General features: G+C 41.3%; 2 protein-coding genes across 2 annotated transcripts; both read left to right on the top strand.

The window, feature by feature from the left end:
* The first annotated feature begins 1,501 nt into the window (after positions 1-1,501).
* Positions 1,502-3,964, top strand: meig1 (meiosis/spermiogenesis associated 1). Its single transcript, XM_063212582.1, has 3 exons — positions 1,502-1,589; positions 2,371-2,549; positions 3,475-3,964. The coding sequence occupies exons 2-3, from the start codon at positions 2,397-2,399 to the stop codon at positions 3,601-3,603; spliced, it is 282 nt and encodes a 93-aa protein (XP_063068652.1). The 5' UTR covers positions 1,502-1,589; positions 2,371-2,396; the 3' UTR covers positions 3,604-3,964.
* Positions 3,965-6,332: 2,368 nt separating this feature from the next.
* On the top strand, positions 6,333-13,794 carry tmem243b (transmembrane protein 243, mitochondrial b). The gene is made up of 6 exons (XM_063211761.1): positions 6,333-6,489; positions 7,126-7,215; positions 8,568-8,870; positions 9,638-9,688; positions 11,427-11,528; positions 12,856-13,794. The coding sequence occupies exons 3-6, from the start codon at positions 8,793-8,795 to the stop codon at positions 13,000-13,002; spliced, it is 378 nt and encodes a 125-aa protein (XP_063067831.1). The 5' UTR covers positions 6,333-6,489; positions 7,126-7,215; positions 8,568-8,792; the 3' UTR covers positions 13,003-13,794.
* The last annotated feature ends 1,469 nt before the right edge of the window (positions 13,795-15,263 follow it).

Below are 15,263 nucleotides of genomic sequence, written 5' to 3'. Positions count from 1 at the left end.
AGTATCAGAGACGTTATAAGGAATATTACAAGATACTACACCCACCACTTTTCCGGGTGGTACTGCACTCTAGGGGCGCCAACGGAGGAGTTCAGCCTCCATTCAGAATGAATGGGCTGCGCTGTCTCAACAGCGTCCCTAGGTGAACTGCAGACATGGGTCGAATGGCCAGTATGGAGGCTGCATGTAAACCGGCTGTGACAGTATTAAGGAATCTTGTTGTTTACCCATTCACACCTGTTGCACCACCCCAGAGAGCCAAGTCTATAGTGAGTGCTGGCCTTTAACCTTGTCCATATGCCTCTTCCATCTGTTCTATCTACTGTGGGCCTAGAGCTGAACAGCATGTAGCAAGATCGGAGGTGAAACTATTAACCGACTGGTTGGGTGTGCGTGATAAGGTCAGGGAATGGAAAACGAGGTGCTCATGATTTTGAGAGTCACCAGACACTAGACACTAGGGCTGAGGTACCTTTTTCATTTGAAAAAGGCCACTTCAAATTTCATGAAGTCCTCCAAGGGCGGTACTATGAACACAAATCAGGATTTCCCCCTGCACTTTAGGCCTATATTTGAAGGGTGGCACCTTAAAAACCAGACCCTACCTTAACTAGGTCCCCTGAAAATATAACTTAAAAGAGCAAATGTAATTTCTAAGAAGGCTTTACAAAACGTCATATTTCATGTGCATCTGCATAACGTAAAAATTATATTGGGGGGGCAGATAAGAACTTAAGTCACTAGACCAGGGGTGGGGAACCTATGTCTCGAGGGCCGTTTGCGGCCCTTGAGGCCGTTTTATCCACCCCCCGATATCATTTTAATGTTATTCAGCTTCACATGAAATATGACATATTTTGAAAAGGAGTCTTAGAAAATGCATTTGCAATACAGTTAAGTTATATTCAGGGAACCTACGCCCTCGGATGAATTTGAAGTGGACCTTCGAATGAAAAAGGTTCCCCACCCCTGTACTAGACCATGGCTGAATCTCAAATGGTGCACTTGTGCACTTTAGTGTTCATGTTTCAGTGCGTATGCCGTATTAGTTACGCACTGAAACATAGTGCCCGAAGTGCACAAGTGCGCCATTTGAGATCCAGCCCATGACTTCATTCAAGTAGGCTAAGCATTGTAGTTATCCTCTATGATCTAAAAATGAGAGATGTTATCACAGATAACCAGAGAAAGTAGCCCACATGATTATTTTGAGTATTTACAATATAATTCAATAATTATTAGATAACTTTTGTTATGTGCTCAGCGTTGGAGTTGGGGAAGGTAACAATGATTCTCTATTCTAATATAGATCGTCTCTGTAAGGTAAAGCTTAGGAACACATTACACAGTTGAACAATTGGTTTAATATCAATGCAATATCATGTGCTGTCTGCTGTACACTTACTTACTGTATCATTGGCTGTATACCAAGGAGGTCTAGAAAGCGAGGCTTGTTTATGAATGGTTGAACTTGACCTGAGGTAACCCCTACGCGCATGGGATCCTGGGTAATGCAAACACAGCGTTACATGTTGCTAGGAAACACCCGTAAGTACTCCATCCACCAAACGCAAGTCGCTCTGACAACTGTAAGTTAAAACTATCTTTTCTACTGTCTGCTTTTATAACCTGGTAATGGCGAATGCATTATACATTTAAATTTAACGTTACGTTATTGTACAGTTCTTGAATCGTTTGTGGTGCATTGTTGTGTTATTATAGTTCATTATATTGTGTTTTGCTAATACTAGTGGACGTTGTAGCCTACTCAAATGGCATGATGGATAATTGCATCTATAACAACCTGCATTTGCTCAAATCATAAGCTAATTTTGGTAACGTTTGCAGAACATGCATTGCATTTGCAGCTAGTAGTGTCAATTGTCACTCATTTCGGTCCAAGAGTAAGAGTTAGAACTACAGCCAATAAGCTTATACGTCATGAGTCATGACAGCCAATTAATCTTGGGCCGGATCAGTAACATAATCGCAAATATAGCACATGTCAAATTCATATCATATCAATCGCATTGTTATTAATCATCTCAAGGCATTTGCATTTGTACAAATCAGGAGCATTGGCTGTAAATGGCGAGAAATAACAGTGATCTCTCAACTAAGTATTGAAAAGGTGAAATCTCAGACACCTGCACCAACTTTGCAATGGGCTAGAGATTTTCCTTTGTTTTGACAATACTAGGTTTTTTTTTTTCCTCTACAAGTCTTGGGCCAGATTGAACCATCTGGTGGGCCTTATCCGCCCCAGCCTTATGTTTGACACCCCTGGGTTAGTGGCTTTGTGTGTTTTTCCTTGTTGTTAACTGACAGAGCTGTAGGCCTATCTAATGTTATTTTTTTTCCACACAAAAGGAACAGATACCTTCCTCTCGTGAAAGATGTCCTGTGCAGCGCTGCTAGATGGCAATAGTAAGCCCAAGTCAATGAGCCGGGCCAGACAGTGGACCGACGAGGTAGAGAATCTGTACAGATTCCAACAGGCAGGGTACCGAGATGAGAAGGAATACCGCCAGGTCAAGCAGGTGGAACTGGTAAATATAAAAACACTTTGTTCTTCCTGTTGTTGGCTTTTACTGAAAGATTGAAGTAAAAATCACAACCCTGAATGTAAGTGCCATTAAGTTTAAGCTGCTTCAATTAGCCTACCAAGCTTTACTGTACAAATATTGAATTATGAGCCAGTAAAGGCATAATTCAGAAATATTCCTACCATACTTGCTTACCTCAAATGTATAGCTCATTTGGATTGGCTGCCATGGTCACAGGATTATGTTGAATATTTACAAGACGATAACATGATCATTGTGAGATAATCTGAAGTAAACACAGTTGATAATGAACAAAGTTAACATATTGACCATCTTTGATATGGTTTCACTTAAAGGATAACTTCAGTCAATTTCAACATGCCGTTGTAATGCTCACACTACCCTGGACTTGTCAGTACCTGAGGTTTTTTTTCTTTCTTCTTCAGCCTTTTCCGAGGTTCTGGTCATTGTAACGGGGGCAAAGCTTTGTTTACATTTCAAAAAAACATTTTTAGTTTTCTCCCAAAAACATCCAAAAGGTTATACAACATCAGCAGACAACTAGCAAACAGCGGTACCTTTTGGGAAAATATTTGGAGTTGGCCTATGTTAATTAAAAAAAAAAAAGTAAACAAACGCTGCCCCCATTATAATAGCTCATATCTCGGAAAGGGCTGAGCCAAAAAATGTGGCATCACCGAGTACTGACAAGTCAAGGGTAGCGTGAGCAATACAACAGCATATTGAAATTGACTGAAGTGGTCCTTTAAGTGTGCTTGCAATTGTATTCTGGCACAGGACTGGACATATGGTCACCGTGCTGAGCATCTGAAGTAAACACAGCTGATAGAAGAGGACTGGACATACTATATGGCCACTCACCGTGCTGAGCATGATTAGTGACTGCGTGTCTGCTTGCTCCTACCAGGTGGACCGATGGCCCGAGACCGGCTTTGTGAAGAAGCTACAGCGGAGAGACAACACCTTCTACTACTACAACAGGAAGAGAGAGTGCGAGGACAAAGAGGTGTTCAAAGTCAAAGTTTACGCTTACTGAGCAATGGACCGTCCCACCACAGCCATGGACACACTTGGGTCTTCCATTACACTTTGTTTTGTTTTGTTTTGTTTATTTGTTTATACTGCCCCATTGATCTTCAAAAGCCACACTACTTATGGTCCTGTAAATAAATTTGTCACATTTCAGTGGATTAAGATCTTATCTGAGTTTGAACATCACAGCCGGCCTGTGAACATGGGTTTACAGTAGCCTTCACCTGCCAAAGGAGGTTGAGAGATTAATTAAATCAGACAACTGGTATGGTTGCAACATACATGCTGAAATTGTAAGCCATTTGTGCATGTACTTGCCAGGATGTGTTTTTACAAAGATTAATTAAACGCATGTAAGAAATTCAGCCAAATTTGTGCACTGGGATGATTATTTTGAACTAACATTTGTAAGCATACATGTCAATGTGCTGTCTGTTTATCATCCTGTAAACTTTGGTTGGACATTTTATGGTAGTGTCTCTTGGTTTGTGTGTTTCTTTTTTTCTACTGTCTTGTGACAGAGTAGCCAAAATGTTCCACTTATAACCAAAGTGACATTTACAAAGCTTGAGGTAATCTGTGTTAAGTGTTGCACAAAGCCTAGCTTTTTGTTATTAGTTTACTTATTAGTACGGTTAATATGGCTCTTATTACAATACTTTAAAGTGAAGGTGTGGTCTCCCCTGTTTAGTGCATGTTTTCTTTGCCACATGCAAATCTATTGTATGATAATAAAGGTTGGAAGTTCGTAATCATTAGTTGTTGACCCCATCATTGAGCAACATTTTAATGTATGAGACTTTTGAGAGTCTTTCTTTCCCAAATCAGCTTTTTACTGGGCAAATACTGTGTACATAACATGCATATATGTTTATTGCATGCATTTAGGACAATCGGTTACTCATTCACTTGTGATTAGGTCTGGTGTTAACCAGGCAAATATTGACCACCAGATGTCGCTAAAGCACTATATACCAGTAGCACCAGGGTGCAGTATTGTGATAATTGGTTTGCTCCTCATTTCTGGACAAAGAGCAGCTTTTTTGGATGTGCTACGCTTTTCCTTTCATCCCAAAAGCATCAGTTTAGACCGTTGTAATGATCTACACAATGTGGTTTGCAGCTCCATCCGAAGGATCCATCTCTTCAAAGTTTGTGTCTCCTCAAGGTCATAAATGTATAAATACTATAATATCTATACATTTATAGACAGGCGTGGTCTAATTGTTAGGGAGGTGCAGAGGATTGCAGGTTCGAATCCTACCCTTACCCCTCCCCTATACCATCCGTGGCTGAAGTGTCCATGAGCAGGTCACCTAACCCCACATTGCTCCAGGGACTGTAACTAATAGCCTGTAGATCACTGAGTCGCTTTGGATAAAATACACATAAATCATGTAAATGAATACTAAGGAGGCTGCTATTTTTTTTCTTGAGCCTAAATACAAAAAAGGAACTTAAGTCCAGTGCGGTTTAAATGCAATTTAATAATAATGGGGAAATGTGGGCCTAATTATGGCTTTGATTGTGGGACTGGCTTCGGATGGACTTAGTTTGCGATGGTTCGTCCATCTCTGTGCAGCCAGCACCACCGCCAGGGCCAGAGTAAGATAGTACGGGGCCCCTAGGCTACATGTTTTGTAAGCCCCCACCGTCAAATTCCATAATAAAATTAGGCTAAATTAACAAAACTTACTCAAGATTTTCAAAGTCAGACAGTTTTTTCATTTCTGCATCTTGTCACAATTCTGCAATTATTTCTACCCATTTTGGCTAAATAGGGCCCCTAAGCTGCAGCCATATCTAGCCTGTGGGGGCCCCTAGGCTGCAGCCAAATCTAGCCTGTGGGGCCCCCTAGGCTGCACCCAAATCTAGCCTGTGCATTAATATGGCCCTGACCACCTCAACCAGCTTTTGACCTTGACGGTTCTCCAGCCGCATAGATTTTTCAAAGCACTTTTAGGCAACGTTGTACTTTTGTGAAAATGATATACAAATACATTTTGATTGATTGATTATAGGGGGGGGGGGGGGGGGGGGGGTGGTAGGTAATGAAATAGGGTAGATGGTTTTACAGCAGCTGAGTTTGTTGGGAAGTTGAAAAACTGACAAAGAAAATATATATATATATATATATATATATATATATATATATATATATATATATATATATATATATAAATAAATAAATAATGTTAATTTATTTAAGTGCACCTTATCAATAACACTCCATATGACTGTAATGTTATTTTCAAAATAATATTTTTTATGGCAACATCTGTGGATATTACCATGTGAGCACAGAGACATTCTCTAAGTTTAACATGAAGTCTTTTTAAAGCACAACAGCCCCAGCTACATATAACATTTTATAAATATGGCTCTAGATAGGCCTGTCTGAAGCCATGTGCAACAAAGATATTTTACATTCTCCTAGGTCTATTTTACACCCTGCCTGATCTAAAGAATCTTGATCTAATAAGGCAATTACATTTAACTCATTAATCCAACAAACTGGAGAGTTTTGAATAGTCGTCGAAACATAATAGGCACGTGTAAATATACCATAACGACTTTACTATATAACACTATCTTTTCTCCCATTAGATATACCGGTAGTTCTAAATTAGTCTATTGAGCCAACTTTTTGACCATTTGGATTGCATTATTTTTCATCGGCCAAGAATATTCTTGGCCAGTAGGCTGCCTACTCACTCTCCCTTTAACGCAAGACACACCAACCCTTTAACGTTTCTGTGGCTTTGTAGACTTGGCTAGCGGATGCCTATCTTTGTGACAGGCCAAACACCTACCTCTTCAGAAAAATCAACTTAATACAACGATATTCACCTCAGCGACACATCTGATATATTGGATAAATCGTTTCAAGGTTAGTGTGGTATAACTGTTTCAAATGGACCAGGGCCTGTTTTTACTCCACTGGTTGTAGTTGTTGGCAGGTAAATGTTGCCTCTGTAAGCTAACTTGTCATCACCCATCAACTTGCCACTATGAATCTCAGTGAGTTCTGTAAAGTCTTGAAAGTGTTACGTGTGGGGGGTGCAGTGTAAAGACGGGTGTTTATTATTTCAGTAATGTTTCCAGATTGTATTGTAGGCCTATCTGAGCTAACTGTGAACATTACAGTAACAGTGCTGTTACACGAGCTTGCTATAGCTAGCTGGTAGATAGGTGGTGATGTCAATTCAAAAGTGTCTGGCTGCAGACAAGTGTTTTACTGTAGTATCAGCAAACATGTCCACTAAACACTCCCCGAGGCTATATTATTGTGTGCAGACTGAACACGCAAACCATTTCAATCAAGCTAATAGTTGGTTTGAACCCTGGCTATGTGGCTAGCAATTTGCACAGTCTCAGAGTGCATAAGGTTAACGTCAGCTAGTTTCAAAGCTAGCCGCGTGCGGGCACATGACGGTGTTTATGTTCACGCAGGCTTGAAGGGAAAGCCAGACACTACAGTAATTTGTGATGCCTTTTGCAATTATGTTCCGTTTTTCCTCTGTAGACAAAGTGCTGATCTACAGAATAATGTAACATTTCCATGGTTGAAATCAACGCAGATACCTTGAGATGACCACAACTCCAGGATTCACAGGTGAGAGAACCTGCACTTCACATCTCTAAACATCACTGTTTTGGTAACAAGTGTTTGAGTTAATTGTTGCCTATATAATTGCCAGCCTTTTTGATGACTGATTTCTCATATTGATTGCAGTCGAGGCGTGCATGTTCTCTGAAGCGTGTCACTTTTTCAGTCTGACTTATGACCTCAATGGGTGGACGTTTATTTGCCAACAGAAGTTGTGGTGGTGTGATTTCAGCTGTGTAATTAAACATGCCCTCTGGGGTGTGTGGGATAACGTTTCCCACCCCTCTGTGTAAGATAAAGGTCTCCTCTCGTCTGGCTGTGGCCTTCCCACCTTATTTATACGATACGTGTGGTGGATTGTGGATTGTGAAAGAGCCAGAGGCGTTAAGGAATGCCTCTCGTGACCAGGAAGGCAACTGAGGCGGGAGGAAGTGTGACTGCCTGTTCTCGGAGACAGACAGACAGACAGACAGACAGACAGACAGACAGGGAGTGAGAGACGGAGGGAGTGAGAGAGGGGTTGAAAGAGTGACAGATTCTGGCCTAGAAAGATATGCTGAGAACGGCCAAATATTACACTGCAGTTGAATGATGAGAAGTGTGACGAGAGAGAGAGAGAGAGAGAGAGAGAGAGAGAGAGAGAGAGAGAGAGAGAGAGAGAGAGAGAGAGAGAGAGAGAGAGAGAGAGAGAGAGAGAGAGAGAGAGAGAGAGAGAGAGAGAGAGAGAGAGAGAGAGAGAGAGAGAGAGAGAGAGAGAGAGAGAGAGAGAGAGAGAGAGAGAGAGAGAGAAAGAGGGCGATATAGAATCTTTCCCAGGGAGAATCTGCTGAGTTCAGCCAAAACAAGCATGATGCACTGCAGTTGTCATATGACCCTGCATTTGAATGCTGCTTCTTCACCCGCATCAGTTTGTAAGGGAATTTTTTGCCCCGTCCTGCCCTGTTGTTGTTGCAGCAGTGTCCGGATCTGCTCGCTTTCTTTACTATTCAATTCAATCTTTTTTGTGCTTATTGATTTATTGGTTGGTTGATTAATTAGTTTCTGATTGGTTGAAAGTCTAAATGCGTAGGCATTATGCATTAAAATAAAGACGTTTTTAAACTTTTTTCATCAAAACCAGAGTGCTTCGGAGCCTTAAGGCTTCCACCTTTAACAAGGAGCCTACTGTTCGGGCCTTCACATTTTGGGGATAGTCACAAGCTATGTTCTGTGGTTGATGAATTACTTTGTTGATATTTTCTGTTTGTTTTATTAATCAATTCATCAATTGGTTTCTGGTCGGTTGATCTGATTGATTGATTGATTGATCGATCGATTCGATGAGTTGATTGACTGACTGACTGACTGTTTTTCCCCAGTGAGCCCCACATTGAGCATGACCACCCACCACTGCTGTTAAAAGTACCCTGCTGGAGCTGGCTAGCATGCCGTGCTGGCCTCCACACAGTAGGGGGCGCCATAGCTGCTGAGAGACGAGTCGCCGAGGGGAGCCAGTGGGGGAGGAGGAGGAGAGGGCTGCCCAGGCCCGGGGGGCGGCAGCAAGGGAGGAGGAGGAGGAGGAGGAGGAAGAGGAGGGGCCCAGCATGGACGACTTTGCCGCCCGCACCTATGGCACCAGCGGCCTGGACAACAGACCTCTGTTCGGGGAGACGTCGGCCAGGGTAATGGACACACACACACACACACACACGCACACACACACACACACACACACACACACACACACACACACACACACACATACAAACTTGTCGAGCATTGTCTCCCTACACAGTGTATGTGTCGCACACTTACACATAGCTCCCACTCATGCATATTTCTGTGAATAGAAATATTTGATAATCATTGTCTCCACGTACAGTACTGTATGTGTGATAAACACACACACACACACACACACACACACACACACACACACACACACACACATTGCATTGAATCTCTGCATGAACATAGTACACACAAACAAAATTGTTACATTCTATTACGTGCATAGAAAGACACATATTGACTTGTCTCTGCTGTGTAGTACAGTGTAGAGGCTAGGGCTTGAAGTTTTTTTGCTCACTGAGTGACTAGCCATTTTTGTTGTCTTTTTTTCATCAGAATATTTTTGCATTGAAATGCAAACAATTAATTCAACTACTGTGATTTGCCACACTAAAGAATAAGTTACTGTCAAAGTGGCTAGTGAGACTGAAATTGTTACTAGCCACTGCCAAGTTTCACCAGCATTTGGCAGGTTGGCAGGTGCCAATGTCAAGCCCTGGTGGAGACACACTAAGGCTTACACACAGAGACTTGCAAAGCGCCTTTCCTAGTCATTGCGATGATGTCTACAAAAGGATGTGACTGGACACTTTTGCATAGAGGAAGGATTGACTAAGCGTTTATTTTACTCAATTCAGCTCTCGTCTTTTTTTTCCAGGACCGCATCGTCAACCTTGTGGTCGGCCTGCTGTCCATACTTCTTGTGTTGGTAAGTGCAAGTGTTTGATTGGACCCTTATTACGTCTGCCATGGAGGTTGAGTTTGTCGCGTTGGTCTGTCTGTCTGTCTGTCTGTCTGTCTGTCTGTCTGTCTGTCTGTCTGTCTGTCTGTCTGTCTGTCTGTCTGTCAGCAGGATAACTGAAAAATGTGCTAATGGATTTGGCTGAAACTTTGTGGAGTTGTTGGAAATGACAGAAGGAACAATTGATTAAATCTTGGTGGTGATCCACATCACGAACCAGAACCAGGACTTTTTAAAAGATTCTTCAGCATTGCTAGCGTTCAAATCTAGACGCCTGTAGTGACCACAAATTGAACTGCGGGACAGGGCCATGGTTGACATTTCAGTTTCTAACTCCACAAAAAGAGGGCAGAAAGACTTAAAACAAAAATGGGGTGTAACATAGTCAAATGTTCTAACAAACCACTGCACTCTCAGGTGTAATCAGGTGTGTCTGTCTGTCTGTCTGTCTGTCTGTCTGTCTTTGCATTGGTCTGAATGTATCCATTGTTCTGATTTAACCCATTGATGCCTGATGTTGCGCTGCGCAACATTGGCCCTGGCGCCTGGAGCTGCATTACGCAACATTCAGGCTCATGAGATTTGAGACAACTTAATTAAAAATCTCTGTTTGTTTGAGATGAATGAACATTGTAATGAAAGATGAGGGTCTTGGCGTTTAAATGCAACTTAGCGCATATTTTTATGTGCTTCAGAAGCTGAGATATTAAGGTTTTTATAGGCTGAGGGCAGCTTTTCTTAAAAAGGGCTCAGGCATTCAGCAACCTTTTTTGCAGGTGCCTTAGGCGTCAATGGGTTAATGGGTACGTGTGTATTTGTTTACTGGTCCGAATGTGTCCATTTTTTTATGGTTCATTTGGTCTGTGTATGTTGTGTGTAGTTTCACCGCTGATCTCTGGTATATGTGTGGTGTGATCTGTGTGTAGTTTGGTCACTTACCTGTGGTTTGATGGGTGTGTGTAGCAGGGGTGGAAAGTAACTAATTACTTTTACTCAAGTATTGTACTTGAGTAGCTTTTATGAATACTTTGTACTTTTTAAGTATTTTTTTTAAATTAATACTTTTACTTGTACTTGAGTACATTTTGACCCAAGTACTTTACTCAATTACACTGGAACCTGGCCTGAGTACTGAGTAAAAAAAAATGACTGAGAGACAAAATGCCATGCACAATAATGCCACAATCCGCCAGAAATGAAAGATTGTGCAGGATGGCACACAGCATTTCCACTATTTTACGATCTTGTATCAATGTATTGGATGATGGCTGGTGCCAAGCAAGAGATAGAGGTTATGGAGGACGATATTAAAAAAAAATAAACATGACATTCTCAAGAGGAAAGCTAATTAAAAGTAACTGAGTAACTTTTACTCAAATTACATTTTAAGTGAAGTACTTTTTACTTTTACTTGAGTAGATTTTTAGATAGGTACTTTTACTTGTACTTGAGTAGAATTTACTTGAGTACACATTTTCTGTACTCTTTCCACCTCTGGTGTGTAGCTTGATAACTTATCTTTGATGTGTGATGTGTGACTTTGATGACTGATTTTTGGTGTGTGTGTGGTGTGATATGTGTGTAGTTTGATTAGTGATCTCTGGTGTGTGTGTGTGTGTGTGTGTGTGTGTGTGTGTGTGTGTGTGTGTGTGTGTGTGTGTGTGGTTTGATAACTGATATCTGGTTCTGTGTTGTCTGCTTCCAGATCACAGTGATCAGCTCGTTTGTGGTGCCGCTGCCTCCTAAGCCCCTCAACATCTTCTTCGCCGTCTGCGTCCTGCTGCTCTGTGGCTCCGTCCTGGTGCTGGTAAGCCAGCTACGGCCCTCTGTGAAAGAAAAATGTCTACACACACTCATCCTTTTTTTCTTTTTAATAGCCAAGCTTTCGGTCTATGACCTTCCTTAGGGCTCAGTACTGAAAAGGATTTAAGTGTGCAGACATTTTTCTTTCATATTTTTTGTTTGGCACCTTTTAATCGTGAGTGCGGTATAATTTGTTTAAATACAGGTTATATGGTCCTCTAGAATGTTGCGAGAGCTTCCATTCACTTTTAAATGGGCTTCCCCGATGTTCGGTGGGCAACTGTTTTTCGATAGTGCCCGCTGCGCCCAAATAATGCCCACTGCCAATGGCAACAAGTTTTGTTACTTCACATTCACAGTATTGTATCACTCCGCAAGTAGATTGGTCACCGATAAAACAAGGCACACTGAGGACGGAGTATACCCACTTCTAAATTTCAGGGATTTCAGTATGCCCACTTAAAATTGTTTGATAAATTATTTTGAATAGCACAAATATACACAGTATACCCACTTCAAAAAAATGCTCTAATACACAGTATACCCACCATAAAAAAGTAGACTACACCACTGACTGAGGAAGGCAGAACGCCTAAACATGTCTGTGTAATAAAGAAACCTATGCATGGTGCGAACTTTTTTAATTTTTCACCGATAAGACAGAAATTAACCGCTATGAACCTGAGTTTAGTAAACGCTGCACAGTCACCGAGGCTGCCTGCAAGCAGTTGCTAGCGCAACTCGGCTGTAACAAGTTAGAAACTAGCTTAACTCTGCGGTTTGGTAACCTTTTGAATTATGTGCGTTCCACAAACTATTTTTTCTTGGCGTAAGCTATGAAATGACAATAAACCCGTTATTATAAACTATTGGCCCTATTCGTGCTTTCTAATGTTGGTGGAGGCTGTATAATAAGCGGGATAATATTTTGCTTTGGAGCGGAACACCCCTCCGCCTTCGGCACTGAAATTGTGCTTACAGTACACAAGCTTAATACTTAAAGCTAGGCAAATAATGCAAATACTCATTTCCATCTTGTATACTTATGCTATTGTATAGCCTATTTCTAGGTGTTGGCATTGTGTTACACTAGTCAAGACTTCTGATGCACAAAATTTTGCCTTTGAGTAATATTTTCTATCTACTGTATATAAATAGTGTATGTGGAGCAACTGTAATACACATTTGAAATCATCTCATAGTCCAAATAAAAAGGCCAAATTTTGCTACCCTGGGCCTGAGTTTGACATCCCTGGCCTAAGTAGTAGAAGGTAATGCCTCCTAATTTACGAACTGACAATTCACTCTGGCTGTTTGTGTGGTTCTTGCAGATCTTCTGGTATCGTCAAGGCGACCTGGAGCCCAAGTTCCGCAAGCTGATCTACTACATGCTGAGCTCCATCGGCCTGCTGTGCATCTGTGCCAACCTCTACTTCCACGACGTGGGCCGCAGCGTCCAACCCACCTCTGCCTTATGAGAAACCTCCATCCAACCCCCCCTATGGAGGACCTCAGTTGACTTTACCCTTCTTTAGATTGTTCCGGAACCCTACCCTTGCAAATGGAACCCTCGCCTCCATTCACAGAAAGGTTTCCGGAATGGAATTTTTCAACAACAAAAAACTGGAGCAGGGGACAAAAGGGTTCCTTGTTATGTTGTTGTGGGCTGGAGTGGCCAGTATGCCTTTTGGCATCCATTTTGGAAAAAAAAAACAACTTTTGGTTTTTATACATATATATTTACACCAATGTAAGCACACACTGCACATTAGCCAATTATGCAAAATGCAAATGAAGTATTAAAACGGTAGCACTGTGGAATAGACGGACAGTTGCAGCTGCTTGTAGACACATGCCAAGAATAGATGAGACAAAATGCCAGCCACAAGTAGTCAGTTTCAAAGCCATACCCATCATCTCAGCTAACCTTTTTTATTTCATATATAATCATATTCTTAAACCTTAAAATGAACACGTGGATGCAAGTGCGCACATTCCCGACTGAATTTAAGAGTGACTGATTCTTGTTTGCAATAATTTGTTACTTGTTTGTGGACTGAAAGACATTCCCAGAATTGAAAGCACTTGATGGGAGGCTGTACAATACAATAGCCTCGACCCGATTGCCGTTGATTGTTCCATCACCACCACCACACGTCATATAAAGTCTTACACACCACGGGAGGAGCCTGTGCAATGATTGTCTTTTCAAGCGTTGGGGGAAGAAATTAAATTGTTGTTTTTGGTAATAAATGAGAACGTTAAGATTTTGTTGTGTGTGTATGGTTTTGTAGACTACATTACATTTGCTTGAAGGCACGCAAATTAGCGTTCGGTCTGGAGTATTTTTTTTCCTTTCCTCTATTGACATGGAGTGGTATCCAGACAGACACACACAATCATACTGTCAAGATATATATATATATATATTTTAAGAAAATGCTTGGCAGCTGCATACCACTTTCTTATTGTGTCTTTAAAGTATACTGTGCCTACATTTAGGTGCTTTGTATTATAATGAGATACTGCTACATCAGTTGTATAAGGGTTTTTTTTCTCTAACTGATGATGACAAGGGTTCTATACTACAAAGCTGGTTCAGGAGTAAACCAGGTTAAGTTACGTGGTAAATCATCTAATAGAAGAGCCAGGCAGTCCTCTAGATCAGTGGTTCTCAACTGGAACAGTCTTGGGACCCACCATTTTCCACTCTCATTCGGTCGCGACCAATTTTTTTTAGCGTTCAAGTCAATTCAATGCAATTCTCAAAATGTAACCAAGACTCGAATGACTGGTTGCAGTTGCACGCTATCTATGTCGCATAAACATTCAGATTGTATCTATGACAACAGATGACACGGAGTTCACTAGCCTATCAAAATAAAAGTTGTAAATTGTTGCAGGAAAAGTTGGATTTTTTTTTTTTTAGAGTTACGTTTTTTTACACCAAGGCTCCGAGACCCACCCATGACCCCTCCGCGACCCACTTTTGGGTCGCGACCCACCAGTTGAGAAACACTGCTCTAGATGATTTACCTCTTAACTTAACCTGGTTTACAGTACTCCTGAACCAGCTTTGTAATAGGCCCCAGAGGGCAAATATGGATATCGTGCGGTCTGTCTGTCAATTGACAAGCTACAAGTAGATGGAGCTGTAGGCTAGTCTGATGTAGTCTGTGAGTGCATTCCAATATGCTGACTTGCATCCTCCACTTGTGTTTGTGACCTCGTACCAGGAAGTAATAGGTTGTGATGACATGACGCTTTCCAAACAAGCAATCCACCTACGCTTTGAGTGGTAGCATATCAGTATAGTTTGTGTCTGCTAAAATTTGCCCATGGTAAGTCGTTTCATGACCAAATATCCTCAGCAGTGCTCTGAATGACACACAACATGAAGGGCTGAGTAGAACATGAGTCTACTGTGAAATCAAGGGCCCAATGTAAACAAAAGTTTTCTCTGCACTGTGTAGGATTGTGGCAAGGGTAGGCATTGCAACAATGCTGCTCACTGAAACTTTGCTGCCAATTGTCAAATGTTATCTTTACATTAATATTTACTAAGTTAGAAACTAATATTTACTAGTATGACCAGAGTACAGTCAGTTTAGCAGCTAAAAATGCCTATTTCTGGAAATTCAAAATGGCGATGAAAGATCCCCTTTCATTTTCCCAGTCATAATGAATACTTACATTTTGATTATGGCTGTAATTATTTGTGAAAAGGTAACATTTGTGA

This window comes from Engraulis encrasicolus, chromosome 12 (genome assembly GCF_034702125.1).
Source record: "Engraulis encrasicolus isolate BLACKSEA-1 chromosome 12, IST_EnEncr_1.0, whole genome shotgun sequence".
Lineage (NCBI taxonomy): Eukaryota > Metazoa > Chordata > Actinopteri > Clupeiformes > Engraulidae > Engraulis > Engraulis encrasicolus.
This window is presented reverse-complemented; position numbering and strand designations above follow the sequence as displayed.